The 22,396-nt window shown below is 36.7% G+C and overlaps 3 protein-coding genes and 1 pseudogene across 4 annotated transcripts; 1 reads left to right on the top strand and 3 right to left on the bottom strand.

The window, feature by feature from the left end:
• The first annotated feature begins 1,950 nt into the window (after positions 1-1,950).
• On the top strand, positions 1,951-4,221 carry LOC110879638 (annotated as a pseudogene).
• Positions 4,222-4,873: 652 nt separating this feature from the next.
• On the bottom strand, positions 4,874-12,900 carry LOC110879639 (pre-mRNA-splicing factor ATP-dependent RNA helicase DEAH1). Its single transcript, XM_022128152.1, has 25 exons — positions 12,755-12,900; positions 12,381-12,484; positions 12,132-12,262; positions 11,853-12,035; positions 11,666-11,737; positions 11,452-11,538; positions 10,791-10,824; positions 10,658-10,712; positions 10,475-10,534; positions 10,279-10,350; positions 9,806-9,869; positions 9,617-9,696; positions 9,469-9,536; positions 9,328-9,382; positions 9,168-9,225; positions 9,015-9,083; positions 8,858-8,926; positions 8,671-8,760; positions 8,317-8,403; positions 7,579-7,694; positions 7,038-7,104; positions 5,867-6,913; positions 5,587-5,773; positions 5,401-5,501; positions 4,874-5,287 (listed from the first exon to the last, which is right to left on the bottom strand). The coding sequence occupies exons 2-25, from the start codon at positions 12,472-12,474 to the stop codon at positions 5,102-5,104; spliced, it is 3,132 nt and encodes a 1,043-aa protein (XP_021983844.1). The 5' UTR covers positions 12,475-12,484; positions 12,755-12,900; the 3' UTR covers positions 4,874-5,101.
• Positions 12,901-15,622: 2,722 nt separating this feature from the next.
• LOC110879640 (probable bifunctional methylthioribulose-1-phosphate dehydratase/enolase-phosphatase E1 1) lies at positions 15,623-18,530 on the bottom strand. 2 transcript variants are annotated; one of them, XM_022128153.2, is made up of 12 exons: positions 18,234-18,530; positions 17,970-18,106; positions 17,771-17,866; positions 17,551-17,670; positions 17,356-17,445; positions 17,127-17,264; positions 16,878-17,045; positions 16,635-16,784; positions 16,473-16,574; positions 16,264-16,373; positions 16,067-16,185; positions 15,623-15,841 (listed from the first exon to the last, which is right to left on the bottom strand). In XM_022128153.2, the coding sequence occupies exons 1-12, from the start codon at positions 18,439-18,441 to the stop codon at positions 15,750-15,752; spliced, it is 1,530 nt and encodes a 509-aa protein (XP_021983845.1). In that variant the 5' UTR covers positions 18,442-18,530; the 3' UTR covers positions 15,623-15,749. The 2 variants fall into 2 exon arrangements, with proteins under 2 accessions (XP_021983845.1, XP_021983846.1); XM_022128154.2 differs by having other exon boundaries at positions 16,878-17,033; positions 18,234-18,528.
• Positions 18,531-19,676: 1,146 nt separating this feature from the next.
• Positions 19,677-21,439, bottom strand: LOC110879642 (40S ribosomal protein S19-3). The gene is made up of 4 exons (XM_022128155.2): positions 21,246-21,439; positions 20,403-20,493; positions 20,124-20,307; positions 19,677-19,932 (listed from the first exon to the last, which is right to left on the bottom strand). Exons 1-4 carry the CDS (start codon positions 21,327-21,329, stop codon positions 19,857-19,859), a joined length of 435 nt encoding a protein of 144 aa, XP_021983847.1. The 5' UTR covers positions 21,330-21,439; the 3' UTR covers positions 19,677-19,856.
• Positions 21,440-22,396: the final 957 nt, after the last annotated feature.

Raw genomic sequence — 22,396 nt, 5'->3', positions numbered from 1 at the left:
CATGGCACCGCATCCGGTGTATGAAAACGGAAGTATTCACAGCGATGCGGCCTAGCACCGCATCCAGTGAACACTTCTATCAATACAAGGGAGCTGGATAACAGCAACAGTCACCACAGACGACGATGCGACTTGGCACCGCATCTCGCGTATTTCTTGATCAAAGAGTGGGACGCGGAAACATCTACAGTTACCGCAAACAGCGATGCGGCCCGCACCGCATCCTGTGCACTCATCAAGTGGGACTGACACCACAGAGCAAGTAGCACCAATGGCAGCGGCCTGTCAGGTTTACGTAAGCGACAGACTGACGTGGCTTCACCTCCACAGCCGGCATACCTGGCACACCTGCAAAGGTGCAGCATGTCGTCAGTCTATCCATCCACCTCCTCCTTCACTCCTCGGCTATAAATACCAACCCCAAACCAGGTTTGAGGTATCTCTTCACAACTCTCTCACTACTACTACTATCATACTTTGCTTCCCAAGCAGACTACTGATTCTCACGCCAGAGAGTGGTAATAAGGAGCACCCCCCACCCCAACCTCCTTGTTACGAGTCACGGTTTGTTTCCTTGCGCAGGAGATCAACCAGCAGGCGATCCAGCCAGCGATCCTCGAGAGGAAGGGATTAACCCTTCTTGACGAGACCAGTGTGTTAACCCTGCCCGGTTAACCATTGTTTCATCATTGGCGCCCACCGCTACTCTTAAACACTTTTTGTACCATCCCTCTCCCTCTCAAAAGATCATGTCTGATCGTCCGAATAACACTACTGGGGATAACCTAAACCCCACCAACTCAGGGACTGCGAGGATCATTCCTCCAATCCCAAATCCTGGCCACATTGGCACATCAACGCAAAGGGGTCCATCCCTAACGTTCGGACACGACCTATCACAGTACGCATCTGTGGTCCCTCCGGACATGGACCCTCACACCTGGTATGACCAGCAGGCAGCCCTGCTGGCCGCAACATACAACCGAGCTTGCGCTGAAGCGCAAGTACAAGCCGGGCCTACCCCGACACCACATACACCTGCGGTTCGTATTTTACAATATGACGGCAGGGCATGATCGGAGTGTCGCGCTCCGGTCAAAGATAAGATTTATAAGCCCAAATTACCCTTAACTATGTGTTAGTGGTAGTAAGGGGTCGAACCACAAGGAATGATAGTGTGTATTGGCTACAAGATGATTATTCAAACTCTAGGGAAGTGTAACCCCCGTCTTCAATGTCACTATTTACAATTGTACCCTTTGTTCTTTTTCTTTTCAATTAAATTTTCTTCTCAAATGAACCTTCCCCTACTTACTTATTCGTGTATAGATTAAATACAAATAAGTCTTAATATACTAAATATAAGAAATGAAGGAAACTTTCTTTTTTCCATCTACTAAAAACAGGAGTTTTAGTTGAAAAAAATGTTTAATTACTCTTGTAGAGCAATTATACAGAGTAATTATATAATTTTCTTTTATCTTTTCATTATTTTTTTTTAGATTTTGGGACTTAAATACATGTTTAACTAGATGGGAATAAATTTTTCAAAAAAATAAAAAAATAAAAAATTCTCTATTCACTTCTCACGTTCAGCATGTTAAGACTCATTTATACAACAAGACCAGAAGGTGTGGGCAACACCCCATCCATGTCACCAAATTAAATCCCCTTAAAGTTTAAAGCTCACAATACTCCCCGGAGGCGCTAAAGAGGGGCTCCATTGAGGATTTCATTATTCCACTAACGAGCGCTAGAGAGAGTTTTTAGTAGGTTCTATGTGCATAAACCAATCAGATTTTTTCACTTTTAAAAACTTGTACGTTATTATTATTAACAAAATAAATAATAAATAAAACTTTTTTTATTCAAAAATTGATGTTTTACTTCTTGAAATATTGAAGACTATTCTTGAAATATTGAAGACTATTTAGAGGTCCAGACTGCATCCTAGGCGTTACTCGTTGCCTCGTTCTTCTTTGTTTATTCCTTGCAGAATCTTTTTTCATATCCATCCAATTCCCCCCACTTTCTACTTGCTCCTGTCCTATCTCTCTCCCAAATTTTACATTATAGACTTTCAACTTCATATAAATTTCGATCGCTACCCAAATCATATTCAGGTTTCAATTTATCTGGATATTGTTAGTTTCTTGATTTATGCTGCTGTTATGTTATATTCATGTGGCCTGGGTCTTGTTATTTTTCTCATGGGTTTTGCTTGCTGAAAAATTGAAATTACTTTTTAGGTTTATGATTTATCTCTTCTTGTTTTCACTTTGTTTGGTAATCTAATCTTTGATTTGGTGGAACTGTTGTGGAACAAGTCAACACTAACATCATCATTTGATTTACTTCATCTGATTTTTTTTTTAATTATTTTTGGTGCCTAATTCATATGGGTTTTAGTATGTTATGTTTTCTTTGTTTGGTTAACAAACAATCTTTGATATTAGTATTACCATAATATTATATGTTTATAACTCAACAGTTCAACACCAATATGAGAAGAAAAAGGTCAAACTCTATATGATCATCTAATTCTAACCACTTGTCTTGTTTTTCATACCTTTTAGGACCCGTGTTATCGTGCATAATCAAGTATGTTTGGGCACAAGAAACTTCATTTTCACAAAGCTGTTAAAAACACAGTTGACTCACGAGTCCCAAGTCAACCTAGCTCCAATCCGTTCGATTCTGATGATGAGATTGACAAAAGATCATCACTAAAACCGTCGAAAAGAACTTCATCTGACCCTTCTTCAATGACCCCTAATTCAAGCACCACTCTTTTTGACGATAGCGAGTTTAACAAAGGGACATTGTTTCCATCAAGAAACAAGTACAAGAACGATTTTGTTGATTCGGGTGGTATAGAGAACCAAAGTGTGCAAGAACTGGAGCACTATGCTGCATATAAGGCTGAAGAGACTACAAAGGCGGTGAACAACGCGTTAAAAATTGCCGAGGATATTAGAGAAGGTGCCACCAACACGCTGATTACCTTGCACCAACAGGGTGAGCAGATTACTCGAACCCACATGGCTGCAGCTGACATTGAGCAGGACCTCAGTCGGGTAAGTAAATGGCTCGGTTTTGTTTCAGCGTATTATGTCTTGTTGGTCTGATTTTCTTTATATAGGGGGAGAAACTCTTGGGAAGTCTTGGGGGCATTTTTTCAAGGACTTGGAAGCCTAAAAAGGGTCAGACAATAAAAGGACCAGCAATCATCAGAGGTGATTAACCAAAGTAAAATCATAATGTCGCTTCATAAACTCTTTGTAAGTTATGCCGGTAGGAAGATCTTTTAGTAATTAGTGTTTTAGTGAGCTTTGGTAATTTTGCAGATGACCCTGATCGAAGAAAAGGCAACCATTTGGAGCAAAGAGAAAAACTTGGACTTGCAACGACCCCAAATAAGGGACCGTCACGTCAAGAACTCCACTTCCTGAATCTGCAGATGCAATGCAGAAAGTTGAGGTATGGATATCCTCAAGTCACGGACTTTTGTACCCTCAACTAACAATTGCTCTTGTGAAAAAAAAACACACACACACACACACAGAGCTTTTTGCAGAAATGGGTAATTTGGACCAAAAAAAGTTGTTCATTTGTTTGTCTTGAATTCTCACAAACAACCACTAAACACAGGTGGCTTAGTCCTAAACATGGTTTTTGTCGGTTGTAGGGTGACGTTAATCTCTTCTAGTTCATCGAGGTTTCTTGAAACTAATATCTTTCTCTCTTATTGTAACAATAACAGTATGAGAAAGCAAAGCAAGATGACGGTCTCTCTGACTTGAGTGACATACTGGGAGAACTGAAGGAAATGGCTGTTGACATGGGTTCGGAGATTGAGAGGTTAGTGTTTTCTGAGAGGTTACTAAAGTCTGCATTACTTGTTTCATGTTTTCTGAAAGTTATTTCATGTTTTGCAGGCAAAACAAAGCCCTCAATCCTCTTCAAGATGATGTCGAGGAGATCAATTTCAGAGTGAAAGGTGCCAATCAACGCACTCGCCGGCTGCTTGGGAAATAGATCGATTAGTGATTTCAGTACTTATGGAGATTTTTTTTCATCCATTTTCGATTCTTAAACGGTAATTGTGCCATGTCAAAAGTTACCTTCTTAGTGATGATGATTACTTTGTTATGTAATATATTTTACAATCCTAGAACTTTTTGATCATCTTGAATTAGTGTTTGAAGCAAGTCAATTATACTCCACTTGTTAGTTGTTACGGTTAATCAAGGTTGACTTTGTTGATCGAAGATAGGTTGCACCTCTCACTATGGAGGGGAGGAGGGTTTGAAACTGAATAAACTGAAAACTACACCGAATCAGATTCTTATGCGTTTATTCGGTTTGGTTACACACTTATATTATTCGGTTCGGTTAGGTTCGGTTTTCTGTTACAATCGACTAACCCGTTAAAACCGACAACCAAATAGATGAACGTTCACCTCTAGTGTTGCACCTCTCAAGACATGGTACATGACATGAGGTCGTGGAGACGTAGAATTAAAGTTTTAAAGGCCAGGCTACAAATATGTCTTATCTTTGTCTTAGGGGCTTAGATTCTTTTACGCTTTAGGTGGAGTGGAAGTCGCTCTGGATGCAATATCTCTATCCGAGTGGATAGGGTGTCGTTTGGTTTGTTTATTCGGATTTCAAGTTCCTCAAGTCGGGTAGAACGGGTTTTGGAATTCGTACCGAATAGTGACCCTACGAAGGTTCGGTTTATTCTCTAATCAGGTTTATCAGTGTCGGTTTAATCATTATTCAGATGGGTAATTATGATCAACAGCAATGATCGATAGGTACAAATAGAAAGTTCGAATCTTGCTTATCAAACGAATCGGTGAGAACGAGAGACATCAAAATCATGTATAAATCCACATATAACTATCATAATGTATAAAGTTAGCCTCTCATAATGCAAAGTTGCTTGTTTAACACTAAAAAAGTCTCATCTACCTAAGAGTCTAAGACCGAACAATAGGATTAGCATTAGTATGAGTAACGGTATTAGCACCTACGTCTCGTCATCAACGCAACATGATATACAAAATTGTATTTACAAAATCTCAGTTTCTGAATATCAATCCTTGGCTGCCCGGCCTTGTCCGCGTGGCATTTTCTTTGATGCCAAATCTTCGACATCCTTGAGCTGATAATAATGAGGTGCAATTTCCACAAGCCACTCGGGTTTTAGCTCGCTCACTTGTCGCATGTACTCCTTAGTTGTCAGCACTAGCTCGTGGTAAACCACCCACCTTGGAAGTACCTTAACAAGATAAACCCAAAACATCAATATAAACACATACGACTTACAATTCTACATGTATATCAAAACACTTATTGAATGTATTCAAATTTGAAAATATAAAGACAAACTACCTGAGCCAAACCAGAGCTGGGGTGAATATAAACAGTTTGTGGATGTTTAACAGTTCTGTAAGACCCGTTCTTTTGCATCTTTGCTGAGTGGGGGAAGTATCCTGAAAAACATAAAGAATCGTTCAGTACATGATAGTGGTTATAGGCTAACTTATAAGTAATCTTAGTCATTCCATTATGTACAACCTGAGGTTATGGACTTCTTAATTGCTTCCAAATCGCCAGGGTTTGATTGTAACTCGATTTCAACTCTTTCTAAAAGCCCTTCCAGTTGATCTCTTATGTCTCGTGCACGCTTCATACTCCTCACCTGAATGTAATTCTCATAGCACCACTGAGTAGAAAAGTTCGTTTCTTTCCACGAACTGTAAACCTACAATGATTACGGTTACCAACAAAAGATTAAATGCTGATTTATAAGAAATGTTAATGTTTAAATGACAAATTTATATATTTACCAACATACCTTAAGCAGTGCTATGTGATCTCCGACGTTACCCATATGAAAATTCAAACGAGCGTTATCCGCATGAACTTGTTTATCTTTTGGACGATAGAAAATGGAACTTCCAATTGACAACATAGCAGCAATTGAAATGATCTCATCTGAGCATTGATACTTGTCAGATGCAACAATCATCTTCGACAACATTGGATCAAGCGGGAATTCCGCCATCTTTCTACCCACTTTTGTCAATTCACCGTGTTTATTGAGTGCACTTAAGGCAAAAAGCAGCTCCAAAGCTTTGAGTAATGCCTCAGCTGGTGGTGGGTCCATAAAATCAAAATTCAACAAGTCATGAATCCCTAGACTCTTTAAACTGAGAACAACATTAGCAAGGTTGGTTCGTTGGATCTCTGGGACCGTGTTATCATCCAAATCGTTAAAATAGTTGTAAGCGGTATACAATCTAAAGCACTTCCCGGGCCCCGTTCGTCCAGATCGACCCGCCCGTTGATTTGCAGATGCTTTTGAGATAGGTGTGATGAGTAACGATTCCATTCCCGTACGAGGGTTGTAAGACTTCATCTTCACAAAGCCCGGGTCAATCACGTATTTGATACCATCAATCGTTAGTGATGTTTCCGCAATATTCGTAGCAAGAACCACCTTGCGGGCCCCTTCAGGTGTAGGCTCAAATATCTTTGCTTGAAGTTCTGTCGGGAGATTTGCATAAATGGGGCATATTATCAGTTCGGCTATTTTACTCCCTAATCCTCTCGTTCGGTGTTTCAGGATCTCTTCGGCTGTTTCTATTTCTTCCTGACCAGTGAGAAAGACGAGTATGTCGCCATCGCCAGGTGGCTGAGTAACGTGAATCTGAAGAGCAGTGACGATCGCAGCATCCAAGTAATCAGCTTCTGGTGCTTTGGTGTAATTAATTTCTACAGGATATCGCCTTCCTGGAATTTTAAAAATTGGAGCAGAATCAAAATAGTCGCTGAATTTCTCTGCATCAAGAGTGGCACTTGAAATGAGCAACTTGAGATCGGGACGAAACCGCGCTATATCCTAACAGAAAAAAAGAATGTGGGTCAAACTATGTAGAGAGAATATTTTATAACCAACAAAAAAAATGATTTTGCTGCCCAAATGAAGCCTTGAAAATATGCTAGGGCCTGAGTTTTAGTTATACCTTAACTAAACCGAACAAGATATCGGTTGACAATGTTCTCTCATGAGCCTCATCCACCATCACTACACTGTTTACAAGTTAATAAATAGCAGTTAGAAAAATGAGTTAACCTGCTAATACAAGTTAATAAATAGTGAGTTGGGTCAAACTGAGTCAACTTTAATGAGTTGGGTCAAACTGAGTCAACTTGGTGTTGGGTGAAAAAATGAGTTAACCTGCTAATACACTAATAACCGGTAGCAAAATTGGTGTTGGGTGAAAAAATGAGTTGGGTCAAACTGAGTCAACTTTAATACAAGAGTCTAAATGGGTAAGGTTGACCTGCTAACGAATTTATGCTACTTTTTAAGCCACTTGACCCAATTCTACTTCAGGTATAATTTTGGATTTTAACAATGTAATCCGTAGGTAGGATATAAAATATTAATCAAATCAGCATGTGATAAAGTAAACACATTGAAAGATAAGTCATAAAAAACATTAACCAAATCAGCATGTGATAAAGTAAACACATTGAAAGATAAGTCATAAAAAAACATACCTGTAACTTGCAAGATCGGGTTCACCAAGAAACTCTCGTAGTAACATGCCATCAGTCATGTATTTCAGTACTGTCTTGTCAGAAGTACAGTCTTCAAACCGTATTGAATAGCCAACCTGAAACCATATAACAAATACTATCAGAACTACCATATTACAGTAGAGCATATTTCTACAAAATTGTACAAAACAATGAAGCATAGTAGCCTATTGCCAGATACTTGAGGTAAGTTTCTATTATTAGTAATCCATGGGTAAATATGGTCACTAGACGTTAAAGTTAGGAAATTTAAAAGCATTTGGCATAATATATAGTGTGTATTATCAAGAATACATGTATTCTTAAAGTTCATGCCAGTTAAATATTACTAATCAGTAGCCATGTGATGAAAATCACATATTTTGCGTAAAATCCTGTTACAGTGAAGCATGTGCATGCATGGAAGTAAAAAGATAGTGGGAATGGATAAACATTTAAACAATTTTATCTATTAGATACTTTGTATAAGCTATTGTAGTTGTTTAACCAATGTAGTAAGTTACACATTATCTTTATGTAAGCAAATTTGTAAGTAACATCCTCTATGGTATAATCAAACTTTCGTATATGATGATTTTATAGTCAATGAATTGTATATAAAAGTTCACAATCAGCATCTTCTAGCATAAATGAAGTTGAGATTCGTAGAGAGAGAAGTAGATATTTTAACACACTTAAGTTCTAACACACAATACATACCTCATGCCCAAGTTTGACGTTCATTTCTTGAGAAACTCTAGCAGCAACACTCATAGCAGCAACTCGTCTAGGCTGTGTACACCCGATCTGCATGAAATTAAAAAAAGAGATGTAAAAAAATCACGGTTTTAGTTATGATACAAAAATTCACCCGTTATCATATTTCCATAAAGCCATAAAGGATCCAAATCATGTTCTAAAAGAAGCATGCAATTGCAGAAAAAATGGCATGAAAAGAAGATATTTCACATCTCATCAATGGCCACAAACAAAATTAAAACCATCTGACTGAAAAACAGAATAATGAATAACATATTTCAAAAAATTAACAAGCTAGATGATTTGCAAACGTACCATTCCACGCTTAGTGTATCCAGCTTCATGAAGATATTGGGGTATCTGAGTGGTCTTCCCAGAGCCGGTCTCACCGACAATGACAAGAACCTAAAAAACATTAATCAAATATAAACCCAAAATCTTAAGCAAATAATTTTGGCAACAGAAAAACAACCAACATGTAATGCAAAGAGTTGAAGTAGACCTGATGATCTTCAACAGCCTTAAGCAATGACTCCCGATAGGGATATACAGGTAAAGTTTTTCTGTCTGCCTGAAGCCCCAACATAAAATTACATGTTAGAACAAAAATAATTCATCTAAAAAAGAGAAAAGGTAAACTAGTAATGAAGAGACTATACCAGAAGCTTCTCATGTGCTGATTTTGCCATAGATTTTTCCTGTTCCTCTTGATATGCTTCATTATCAACCTGCAAATTAGAGAAACTCGATAGATTATAGATTAGGCGAAGACCAAGAAAGAGATATCACACAATGATAAGTAGAGTACATACATTTTCACCGCCCATAACTTGACCCTGTATGAACTCGATCTGGTCCTCAAACACATAACTGTTAAGAAAAACACATAGATAATATCAATCACATCCATCAAATGCCATATTCATAACTCACAGGAAATATAATATAAAAGCTAAACTAAAAAATACATACTCATAATCTTCAGACTGCGTTTTGTTCTTTGACCCGTATTTTAGTGTTGCTTTTCCTGCAAATTTGGTGACTCGTTAGATAACAAGTTAGTGATTACAGGTTAAATATAACACCTAGGTAACTAGAACATAGTGAGCATACCAATCTGATGCTCCTCCCATGCTTCTTGTTCAGCAAACGGGTTCATCTTATCTCCATCTTTCGAGTCTCTGCAGTATTAGTAACCAAATTTATAATAATCTGAAGCAATATCATCAAGATAATGGAATGATGAACACTGGATTTTTACCTGTAGCGCTCCATAGCTACAGCAAATCTTTTCTCTTGATTTACACCACCCTCTTCATCATAAGCATCAGGCATCCGATACTGCATTGTGCGGTAAATTCAAAAAAAAAAAAAGTAGAAAAATAAGCACGTATAATTAGCAGCAACAATCTCAAAACATCTAGGGAACTATCGAGAAGCTAAAACTAACCTCGTTAATGTTATCATCCTCTTGAGACCGTTTCTTCACCAGGTCATATATTTGCTTTTTATATCTGTAGAAATAAAAGACTAGTATCAGAAAATGAGAAAACATAGGATAGCTATTTAGTGAAGCAATACCATCATGCACATAGAAACACGCTTTCATATGCTAAAGAAAGTAGGAAAGTAATAATGCACTTAACAGAAAACAAACATCACATATGCATACGTTTTAAAAAGATAGAGAGCAAAAGTTCGTTTAAAGTTATAGAAGTTATCAGAGTTGGATTACACCTTTCTGGCATTTTAAGTTTATCACCAGAATAACATATGACCAAAAAAAATTAGCATGGCATGAGCAACATGAATTAAGATGTGACATGTTCTGCTTATAAAACCAACTCATGAATTAGCACGTATACGTTACAAGTGCATTTCAGCTAGTATAAATTTCACCTAATGAAATTTTAAGAGAATTACCTGTACTCACGCTCTTCAGCTTCTGTTAATTTGACATTCCCAAATAGATACTGTTCATCTTCAAGATCATCTCTGAAATTGAAGAAAAAAATAGGTGAGCAAGAAGAAAACAAAATTATTATATTCATAAGTTAGAACAGTCACCATACACTTCCATCTTAATAAAATTCAATAGCAAACAATCTTTTAACAATACCTAATTTCCTCCAATTTCTTCTGCTCTCTTTTCTTAAGATATTCCTGCCTCGAAGCTTTCCTGAAAAGAAACAAAACAATCATGTTATTTAGGTATCACACTTGGTGTGACAAAAATTATAACTAAAATTCAATCATATAACAAAAATATTAAAAGGATTTTCTAGAAAAGCTCAATTCAGACCTTAAAGTATGCATGTCATCATCTGCCAGGGCATTGGCTCTCCTAATTGCCTCTTCTGTTGTCCAAAAAAAAAGATAATTATAACATTTTCATAAATTTCTGTGATAAAAAATTGTAACATTTTTATAAATACCTTCCTCCCTCTTGGATAATTTCTGCTCTGTCAGCTGTTAAATATAAGAAAAAAGAAGTTAGGGACATCAGCAGATTGCTTATTTTTTTCATCCAGCAATAAAAAAATATGCAATCACAAATGTCAAATGATCCCATCACAAATCAGGATCTTATTCTAGTCTGTGCAGTTATAGCGGTCCAAAATCAAATAGTGGTCAAGGACTGATATCTGAGATATAGGTTATCGCGGTGGGATATCGGTAAGGTTTGTCTACATCCCACCCTCCCCAGACCCCCCCAATAGCTTTGCTCTTTGTGGGACTTACTGGGTACTGTTGTTGTTGTTGCGGTGGGATATCGGTGATTTTACATCATGCAGAATTTATATATACATATATAAAATGTAAAACATATATAATATTAGTAGTAATATCAAAACTCAAACTCAGAAGTGCCTATATTTGAAACATAATCTAATCAAGCAAGGCATCCAAAATAACGGTCGATATCGGTCAAAAGTCGGTCAAGTATCGGTCAATAGCGCCGATAATAGCGTTCCGCTATTCTGGACTGCTATTTTGGAAGAGCCCGAGAACCGCTATCCCACCGCTATTGACTGCTTAGATTCTAGTAAAGGGTTACATGTAAAATAGACTGATTAACTGATACTTAGAGCAAACCTTTGTCGTCCTTGCAGCGTCTTTTTCCCTTAGATGGCGCTCCAACTCCTCTCGTTCTTTTTGGTCACGCAGCCTTTCTTCTTCGGACTTTAACAACAATAGAACTTTGGAATTAATATTTGACCAACAAATTACACTAAATATCAGAATATTAACGATATGGAGTGACAACTAAATTGTGTTTGATGCCAAAACACTGATAATATGTCACTACCTCAGAACCATCTGATTCGTCATGGGTAACTTTTTGTTTCACTCGTCTTTCTTCTTTCAAATTTACAGCTCCCTGCAGCACCACATACAGTCATAATCAGTACCAATTATTACACGAGACACCAATACAGCAGCTTACAATAAAAATAACAAATCAATTTCACTATAAAAAGTACAAGCATTCATACCTCGTCATCTTCATCTTCTTGGATTTCACTCTTTTTTCTGAAACTTTTCTCCTTTTTATCCTTCTTTTTAGACTTAACAGAGTTGCCAGGTTCACCACCGTCGTCATCATCATCTTCCAGTAGCTTGTAAGTCCTCTGCTGCCGGGCTAGCTTTGCTGCAGCCTCTTCTTCTTGTCGATAAAGCTATTATAAAATATAATAACACTCAAATATCAAATAACGCGGACAACACTAACAGGCCATTTGAATAAATTAAAAAGAAAAAGGGGAGAAACTCACATTTGGCCCGGAACTCTTATGTTCAACCTTCCGAAAGATTTCATCAGCAAATGTGCGTAAGTCGTTTAAAGATGACACCTCCATGTCTTTAAGATTATTAAACACATCAGAAGATGATGAAGCTTTCTTAGCTGCAGAGAGATCATACAACACTAATCAAATATCTGTCCAAATCATGATAAAACAACATGACAGGCATGACAATTTAACAACAATATATGTCGAAAAAGAGGCTTGAAGATAACTTACATAAACTAATGACGTATTGAACCAAGGTAGGTTGTGAATATCCACATAGAGACATCAACTTATCGGATACCCAAGTCTTCAAGTCACTCCCCATTTCTAACTAACTACATACAAAAGGCACCAAAACACAATTATACAACTAGCTATATCCTCATATCATGATAGGTACAAAAAAAAACAGTAATGACGATAGTGCAGTAATCAAAATCAACAAACACACAAGACAACCTTCTTGTGGATTGCATTAAGGTCTCATCATCATAAAATATATGTGTGGATAATGAGCACCATGAAATAGTTAATCAAATTAAAAAAACAATTAGGGATTGGTAAGAAGTCGAGTTTGCCGAAAACCTAATAACGAAGGAACTTACCGAATGACTCTGTTGTGGTCGGTCGGAGCGTAAATTAGGTATTTGGATTTAGTAGAAAGCCCACAGATCCGGCAGTAAGGGTTCGCAAGGTTTTGAGGGTCGGAAGGAAGGAAGGAAGGTTACCCTTGAATCTTTGATTTTCAGAATACGCCCCTAAACCCTTTATTAACTCCTTTTTTTCTGTTTTTTTTTTAACGGCAAAGGTTACGTGTAAATTCACGTTAGATATGTCTAAAGTCGACTCTTCGATTGTCGTGAGACCGTACCTGAGGCGTGAGAATCGTATGGAATCCGTAAAGCGTAATCCCCCCTCTTCTCCCCGTCAGGTTCAAACCTATGATTAAAGCCTAGATTCGTCCCTATACCCAGACGTCCATAAAAAATAACCCAAACAGAAATCCGTAGATCTATTTACCACTAGACCAAATTCTCAGACCCTTTATTAATTCCTTTAAATTCTATTTTTTATCAAGTATATAGTTTCTTTTATGATGGTCTCTTCTAGGGGTGTGAATTTCTGACACGACCTGAAAACCCGACACAAACCTAACACGAAATTCGCGGGTTTAGGTTTAGTCTAAACAGGTTCGGGTCAGTTTCAGGTTGAACCCGCGAACCTGTTTAAGTTAACAGGTCGAGTTCGGGTCAACCTGGTCTGGTTGGCTGGTTGACCCGTTTAACACATTTATACTATATTATACTTTTTTACAATATATTTTATGTCATAAATTAAATGGGATGTGTATTTTATGCCATGTAACTTAATAAGAGAAATTAACATACATTTTATAATTTAAATATGATATTATTATATACATTTGTGTTTCTTAAGTAAATTTTAATTTTAATATATTAATTTCAGAAAGAAAAATCCGGTTGAACAGGTCGTGTTCGGGTCAACCCACTATACTTCGGGTCGTGTTCGGGTTCATATGTATGATATGATTTTCGGGTTCAGGTTTGTATGAAATTTTCGGGTTCGAGTCGGGTTAAACCCGCCAACCTGCGAACACGACCTGTTTATCACCCCTAGTCTCTTCTAGGTGATTTTGTATAACCAAGTCTTCGAAATTTTTAAGTGACTTGTTTATGAGCATTATCCTTGATACCAACATGAATGTTTTGTTCCAACCTTTAAAGCGTTACTAAGAAATGAGTTTTCAATAATTTAACAACTAAAATTAATAACTAAAGACTAGGTGCTGTTTGTTTTTTCTGCGGGAAAAGGTCTGTAGTCTGCGGACCACATCTGCAGACATCTACAGGAGAAGAGGTGGACTAAATGTCCGCAGTCTGCAAGGAGAAGGGGGTTTGTTTTTTATATATATAAAAACATCTTCTCACACTAAACACACACACCATCTCTCTGATCTCTCTCTCTCTCTGCCTCCCTCTACCAGCACATCTAGTGGAGGTGGGCGGCAGAGGTGGAGGTGGTGGCAGAGGAGGTGGTGTCTGGAGGGAGAAGAGGAGAAGGTGAGAAGAGGGAGAAGAGGTGTGCAGACCTTAGAAGACAAGGTTCAATGTCTGTTTGAAGCAGAAGTCTCGCAGACCTTTTTTAATGAAAGGTCTGCGAGAAAACAAACAAGCTGCAGACCCTTATGTCTGCGCGTGGTCTACGCGGCGCAGACATAAGAGGTTCTGAAGTGCTTCTAGCAAAAAACAAACACCACCTGAACTTTCAATAACCAAACTCACCAAAATCAATAATTAGTAAATTCAAGTTTCATTAAAATTTCACAACCAATACAAATCAAGTTTCATATTTTAAAGTTTCATGTTTCATTTAACATCAAATTTCACATAAACACATCTAATTAGTTCTATACCCGTCTACAATTGGTACAAATTAATAAGCAGGAACGTGAACTACTTCTTAAATCGCTTGGGCTTCCGCGTAATCTTCCTCGGCTAGTAACGGAAACTTATATCTTGTAATCTTGTCCCAAGGAAGGCTTCGTTGTGTTTCAAGCCGCGCGTGTCGGGTCAGGTGGGGTAACGGGTTCTGACAAAAATAGATTTGGGTCGATTTAAAAATCATAATTAGTCAATAATATCAATCAGAAAGCATATCCAAACACTATGTTTAACCTGGGATGATGGTATCTACTTGGAGGTGTTGGATCATAGCATGGGAAACTTCTGCCACGAGTTCTTATCCAAGTTCTTCATTTGTTCTCCATGTAGAATTGTTTAAACAAAGAACCAACAAACAAACTCGAATGGAAGCTTAGGTCAACTTCACAGCTTGGTTTAGGTTGGATTTACAACTTATGTCCAAATTCCAATTTTTATGTTCTAATTGTTTCTATTAAATTATAAACAAATTTATGTTAAGACTTTTTAACCAAACAAATAACTTATTATGCAAAATAAAGTACCAAATTCGACTCTGGTATTGCATCTCTACGTGTTTCAAACTTAAAAGTTTATAACAGTTGAATGAGGGTCATTGTTTGCAATCACACATTGTATAAACCAACCAACATGAGATCTTCAAATAACCTCAACCAAACCCAATCTTTGGATCACTAATCATCAAGACCAATGTTGACACAAGCTCAACCAAACTCGATCTTTGGATCATTAATCACAATGACAAAACTCAACACAATCTTAACCAATCTCGCCCTTTTGTTGTCAATCGTCATGATCAATACCAACAACCTCTTACCTTATTCGCAAACGAAAATAGATATTGGCATATAAGTCAACAATTTAGTTATTTTTTTTTCAGTGGGGGACATAACTACATGATTAATATTCTTAAGCAGGTGATGAAATAAAGAAATTGAACAGCATGTAAAGAAAAGAGTGTAAAGTTGCATCAGGTTCAAGTAGCAAAAACTATGTGAAAAGTGAAGAATGTTTTACCATACATCAAACCGATTTCTTTTATTTAAAATACTTTTTAATTATTTTCAACAAAAAAGTGATTACTAATACAAGTGTCACACGTTTCATTCAGAAACGAAATAAGTTTACTAAATTAACCTCAAATCTCTGAAAAAGACTTGACTGTCTTGAAACCATGATTCTCAGGAAGTGATCCATTTCCGGGCCGAAGTGATATCAGAACCTCCAAACCTGATACAGAAGTAGTAGAATGTCAATCACAAATAGTAGGTGATCCATGAATTTAGTTATCTGACCAAACCGGTCAGGTTGATAACGGGTCATATCATAGATAATTACATTAGATGATAGCAAATTAGAACCTCTTAGTGGCCTACTAATAAAATTATACTAGCTTATGATGATTTATATACTTGAACTAATTAATACTATAATAAGTGTAATAGTGATCTTTACCAGCTGCCTTTGCAGCAACAGCTTCTTGATAAACATCAGTCACAAATAGGATTTCTGATGGCTTATGAACTCCAAGTGATTCTGATATTTCAACATAACTTCTAGTTTCTTTCTTGTTCCTGTCATCAAGTATTATAAAATTAGTGTTTGTTCATGGACACGAAAACCAACAGTTCAGAAACAATAACATAAATTACCCGACAGTGGTATCGAAAAATCCACACAAGTAATTCCTCAAGTCCCCATAATCTGTATATCCAAATAGCAGCCTCTGTGCTAATCTGCTACCGCTTGAATAAATGTACACCTAATTCATTAATACGACCGTTTTCACCATTAAATCACTAAATTATGAAAAAAGAGACAAAAATTTTGCCAAAAGTAGATGCTAATTATAGGAACTAACCTTTATCCCACAAGCATGCCATTTTTCAAGAGCGCCAGGTACATCATCAAATACGACTCCTTTAAGTTCATTTTTCTCAAATCCAGTGCGCCATATGTGACCCTAAATAATAAAATTCAGCAACTTTGAATAAATATAATTAAGAAAGTTAAATTTGCTTACTTGCAACTGCTTTAATGAAGTAATTTTCCTGTCGGATTTGATCATTCCTTCAACATTAGCAACCAACGCAGATATCACCGCCTGTTTTCCCGCCTCGTCATACGGAACTCGAACAGCGCCCACAACCCCGTTCTGTAAATCATCTTCTACCTAAAAAACAAAAATATAATCACAACCAAATGTATATACAATAAACTAAACACATAATGATAATAATAATTAATAACAAGTAATGAAATTTACTTGAGATCGTAACAAATTAATATCGTCTTGAGTAATATCAGTATCATATGTTTCATCTAAATGTCTTTGAACATTGGTCCGAGCATATGGAAAAAGAACATCTGTCACAAATGATATCGGTGTGGTTGTCCCTTCAATGTCAAGAACAATACAACGCTGGAACAAAAACTGATAAATCATTAGGGGATCACAATGATTTAAACAGTTTTAGTTAATTTCAGTCTATTTAGGTAATGTAAGAGCCCCTACCTTTTGAGATGTGTTTGTAGTTTGACCACCTAAAAGCGGTTTGGATCTTTGAATTGGACCATGACTTGGTGTTGAGCAGTCAAGGCCTAATTGATGAAGTTTGATTGCAGCTTCAAATAGATAGTGGTAGCATTCAGACTGAAAGATGTACAACATGTACCCTCATGTAAATACACTAATAAATAAAAAAAAAAATACAAAATTAGTAAAAACAAAAAAAAATACAGACCTGAGTTTTGGCACTAATCCAGGAGTCACCCCATACATAAATACCATGGTTTCGCACCAGTACCGCAGTTGTTTTCGGGTACGCTTCAATCTGTTGATAATTGAGAAAAAAAAAAGTTTCTTAATTGTCTTCGAATTTAACCAAAACAAAACTAAATTTTGCAGATTGTTGAAGCAGAGTACAAAAAGAACATACTGCTGCAGCAAGAGCTTCAGTCAACTCCCTTTCATGAGCAGTGTTTTCTATTATCGGAACCACAAGCTCATCATAATAACCATGCCCTTGAATTCCTTTAATCATCTCCATATGAGTAATCTAAACAAACCAAACAAAAAGGCACAGAAACAATAACATGATTTCATAATCACCATTAATAAAATTACACAATACAATATACAAAAGACAAATAACTTACCCTAAACTCTTTTGCTAAAGGATCAAGCATAGTAACAAGACAAGATTCCATCCCATGACTATGAATTACTGCACCAGCATTCCGCATAATATAAGCCTACAAAACACAAAAACATCCATAAACCAAACCGAAACCGAAACTCAAAACGGATCAATAACGTAACGACCAATCACACTGACACGATCAAAATAACAACTACCTTCATGAAAAGAGGTGCACAATCTGAACATTTAGGTGGCTTGTGAGGGTAACCCTTAGGGAACGGAGTATACAAAATATCACCTTTAGACGATAACACATACATATCTTCTTCCACCATCCTTTCCTTTTGCACACCTATCATACAAACCCTAATTTCATCTTCTTCTAGTTTAACACTAGCAAAAGTCCAATTAACCCCTAATTTCTAACAATAATCACCAGACAGATGTTTTTTTAAACAAATTGAGTGAGAGATACGTACCGGAGGGGGACATGATGATGAGTTGGTCGGATTTTGGGATGGAATCGTCGTGGACCTTGGCAGTGATGCTTCCGCCGGTGCCGGAGACCCAACCGAGGGTGTAGAAGAGGCGGCATAACTCAGTGATGAGTGATTTGGTTTGTTTGACCTGAGATCCTTCCAGGTATGCCTGAGATGTTACCGCCGTGGTGACGCCGTTCGCCGCCATGGTGTACTCTGGTTGGTTGAAGATGGTGGTGACAAGAGGCTGCGTGACTTTTAGGCACGGTGGAGGTACCAAATACAAAAACGAACAGTCTGAAATTATTAATTTCTGAATCAGGGCATGTTTGGCTAAACTTTTCCACCCCAACTTATAACTTATTGACTTTTATAAGAAGCTAATAAGGAGATTTAGTGTTTGACAAACTTAAAAAGACTTTTCAAAATGACTTTTTGTATAGGAGAAAAAGTCATTTTTGAAAAGTTAGGATGTTGTAACTATTTAAGAAGCTTATAACTTTTCAAAAACCAAATTACTAGATTACCCCTGTCTTAACACTGCTTATATTTGCCCCTTATAAAAAATGTCCATTTTAGTCATTTTACATCAAGAAGCTAAGTCAAACACTTTTTAAAAAACAACTTATTGACTTATTGGTTTTTTCCCATCCCATAAATTAATCCAAACACTTTTTTAAAAACTTATTTTTAAAAAGTTATAAGTCAATAAGTCTTTTTCACAAAACATCCTTTTTAACTTAAATAAGCTTAGCCAAACATGCCCTCGGTAAGAGGTCTAATAAGAGCGCTAAAAGTTTATACAACTCTTTTTTTTTGTTTTGCATTCACGTTTTTGCTTGATAAACAAAATGGAGGTCAACCTTCTAGGTTACTTGTGCCATTATAAATGCAGTTCTTGTTGTTTAAGAATCAGTGGTTATGTATGACGTATACTTATACTATAACGGTTATTTTATGTGAGGAAGATTTTGGTTGGCATGGACAAGGTCTTGGCATCTAACACTATATTTTGTGGGACGGCGTCCATGGGCCTCATAGTGGTGGGGTGGGATCCGACCTCCCGAACTTTTCGATGTAGCGTCCGGTATGTAGTTTTCGTATAGAATTTTTGAGGTATATACGTTTTCAACCTCTCGGATTTATAATCTTTTAGGTATAATTTTAGGTCCAGTGACTTCCGAACCTCCGATCAGAAATCTCAAACTTCACCACTGACCCAAAAGAGCAAAGGCGATAAAAGACATCAAAAGAGGGTTTCGCTCATTGGGTCCCAAAGGAGAAAATTTACTTGCATAAAATTATGAGAATTATAGTTGCTTTACATATGTTATGATTTTTATACTTCAATAAAAAATCCTTATCCCATAAAAAGAAAGTATTCTAACTGTACTAGATCATTTAATCCAAAGAGCCTTTCGAAAGAACTGAGACATTCTCACATTGCACTTAACAAGGATGGTTATAAAACCCAAATCTCAAAACATGATATTGAATTTCCGGAGAACAATGTCAAAAACAGTAAATCACGCAGTAAATAGATTTACCAGTAAACTAACCCTGAAAAGTAAAAACAAAACTAAAACCCTTGTGTTTTGATGTGCCCATTATAAGCTGCAAGCCTCAAGGAGTGACAGTCCCTACTCTTCCTGCAACTTGATCAAGATCTCTTCGTCCATTCGATGTAATCTTCCTTCCACTGGTGCACATTATCACAAAAAAAAAAAATCAGCAATACAATTTTAACAAGTGTTATGCGCTCATAACAGTTAAGCTGCAAACACTGGAAGAGATTATGCAGCAAAAAGTGTGTTTCGTTAAATGAATACACCCTCAGATTTTTTTTAATTAAGATTAACGCGAAACAAAAGTTATACTCAGAACACTCACCCCTTGGAGTCAAAGTCAACAATGTTCATGGTCTGCAACTGCTGAAGAATGTGGCGTGCAACACCACCACTGCTCTTGCAGAAGTGAGGTGGAGCACTACCATTCCTTTTGCGTCCACCGTAGATTCTTTGGAAAGCACCGACACCAAGCCCTCCCCTCAGATAAATCTTCCTTGCCATGGAAGCTTAACAAAATAAAAAAAATTACAAATATCAGCAGGGTAACTTTTAGTTTCACAACATCAAACGTACAAAATCTGAAGTATGAAAGAAAGCTTACCAGCTCGGATGTAGTACCAGTCAGGATCATATGGTGCAAGCTCCTTGAATGTAGCTGTCTTGACAATATCGGTCCAGTGTGGAAGCTCCATCTGTCAAAAAATGACAGCAGAAGAACGTGTGAGCATAAACCGATTATAAAACTCTAGCTTAAATAACTAAACTCACAAATATATAACAACGCATAACACGTGGGCTCTATATATGACTTCTTTCTCTCAAATTTATTCATTTAATCTAGTGAATAAAAAAATATCACTGGCTGTTACAAACATATAAAAACAGTGACTAAAGCAATTTAAAAAATCCTATCCGATTCTAGTTATCATACTTACTCTTGATTTAACTATTTGAAGTCTCAACAAAAAGGTTGCATATCAAATCATTTGGCACATTTAGTTATATTAGAGTGGAAGACAAACTCTAAAAGCTCATCTAACTAAATGCAGAATCAGTCAATAAACGGTTAAACTCAACGAGTTAAGATTATATACAAATTCCAGAAAAATCAACCTACAAGTTCAGACTATGTCAACCTACAAGTGCCACGATTACAGGCATCATATACAGGCTATAAAACTCGTAAAACAGTGTAATATAATGATAAATGGACATACTGGCATTTAAAAAGGACATACTGGCATTTAAAAAGACAAATGCATGAATTTAGGGCTGCAAAATGCATGATCGCAAGTAGATCATTCAGACATTCACCGAATATATAACAAATCATATCCATCAAACAACGCAAATCACAACAATCTGATGATATGATATCGCACACATGAGAGGCAGTTTAAGATCTTAAACCAATCAGATTGGAAAAGATAGGAGAAAAAAAAACCTTGCCGGAGCGCTTGAGGTGAGCGGCGTAGGCCTTCACAAACTCATGAGGTGAAACGTCTTTCACAGTTCTAGCCGTCTCCATTTTCAGGCTGCTGCTGCTGCGGTCCTACGGCGGAGACGTCGTCGGCGAGGGTTTGCGTGTGTTCAGTGTGTGCGGGTGTAGAAGAGCCCAGATTGGCACTTTAGGGTTTAATAGCGTTTGTGAATTTGCAGGCTGTACCACCAGATAGTGTTTGGGCTTTCGTATTCATAACCTCCTGAGGCCCAGTTAACATGTGTAATTTTTATATTTATTTATGAAAGTAGAATTGATTTCCCGCGTTGTGGGGTCATATTTTTTTAAAATGATTTGAGCGTACGGGTTTTTTTCTTTTTTTTGAAATGGCTTTGATGAGAAAAGTGATATGTATATGTAAAAAAAAAATTAATGGGATATACCCATACAAACATCAACATAGGTTCACTTACAAAACTATTTTTAATGTTTAGATTACTTATTAGCCCGTTGTCATTAGGTTTTGGACCTCCTAATACCCAATTTCGTTAAGGCCTAAGGACACATTTTTTCTAGCTCGAACAGGGTACACGAATTCTTAGGGCTGGTCCTGAGTATTCCAATTAAGAATATACATAAGTATAACAGAGAAAAGAGTATTTCAATATAAGAATATACATAAGAGTAGTTTTCGAAGTTTTAAGGTTTTGACGGATACCGTATTGTGTGAACTTGAGCATTTGGACATGTTTACCGTAATCAAAACCGTATATATTGATATATTTATATAAATACAATAATTACTATTGTTAAAGAGTTTTTAAAAACTTGAAATTGCATAACCTTAGGATACAATAATTACTATGTTAAAGTTTTTAAAAACTTGAATCTGTATAACGTTAAGAATACAATAATTATATAATATGAAAGATGAATGTCGATGACAATAAGACAAACAAACTTTCTAATTTACAAAACCACTTGTGCTTTTGAAAACCTTCAAACAACTTTATAAATTGTCATTTCAACCCTTAAGTTTTAACTTTTCAAATTTACCTTATGTATTTTAAATTTTTAGCTTAAAAATGTATACCCTTAAATTACGAGTCAGTGACAATAAGATAAAAAAAACGAACTTTCTAAATTTACAAAAC

The sequence above is a fragment of the Helianthus annuus genome, chromosome 9, assembly GCF_002127325.2.
Source record: "Helianthus annuus cultivar XRQ/B chromosome 9, HanXRQr2.0-SUNRISE, whole genome shotgun sequence".
NCBI lineage: Eukaryota > Viridiplantae > Streptophyta > Magnoliopsida > Asterales > Asteraceae > Helianthus > Helianthus annuus.
The sequence above is the reverse complement of the archived record's forward strand: the minus strand, read 5'-3'. Positions and strand labels throughout refer to the sequence as shown.

Bases quoted from the DNA above. Each gene is read 5' to 3' on its own strand.
- LOC110879640 (XM_022128153.2), bottom strand. From the start codon at position 18,441: ATGGCGGCGAACGGCGTCACCACGGCGGTAACATCTCAGGCATACCTG. The intron at 17,867-17,969 runs GTAGTTGTTATT...TGTGTTTTGTAG, and splicing joins GTGCACCTCTTTTCATGAAG to GCTTATATTATGCGGAATGC. The intron at 17,265-17,355 runs GTCTGTATTTTT...TACATCTTTCAG, and splicing joins GGATTAGTGCCAAAACTCAG to TCTGAATGCTACCACTATCT.
- LOC110879642 (XM_022128155.2), bottom strand. From the start codon at position 21,329: ATGGAGACGGCTAGAACTGTGAAAGACGTTTCACCTCATGAGTTTGTG. The intron at 20,494-21,245 runs GTTTTTTTTTCT...ATTTTTTGACAG, and splicing joins ACCTCAAGCGCTCCGGCAAG to ATGGAGCTTCCACACTGGAC. The intron at 19,933-20,123 runs GTGAGTGTTCTG...AATGTGCACCAG, and splicing joins GTTGACTTTGACTCCAAGGG to TGGAAGGAAGATTACATCGA.
- LOC110879639 (XM_022128152.1), bottom strand. From the start codon at position 12,474: ATGGGGAGTGACTTGAAGACTTGGGTATCCGATAAGTTGATGTCTCTA. The intron at 10,351-10,474 runs GTATTGTTAAAA...CTTCAATTTCAG, and splicing joins AAGAAATTGGAGGAAATTAG to AGATGATCTTGAAGATGAAC. The intron at 9,870-10,278 runs GTAATTCTCTTA...TTATTTCTACAG, and splicing joins GCTGAAGAGCGTGAGTACAG to ATATAAAAAGCAAATATATG.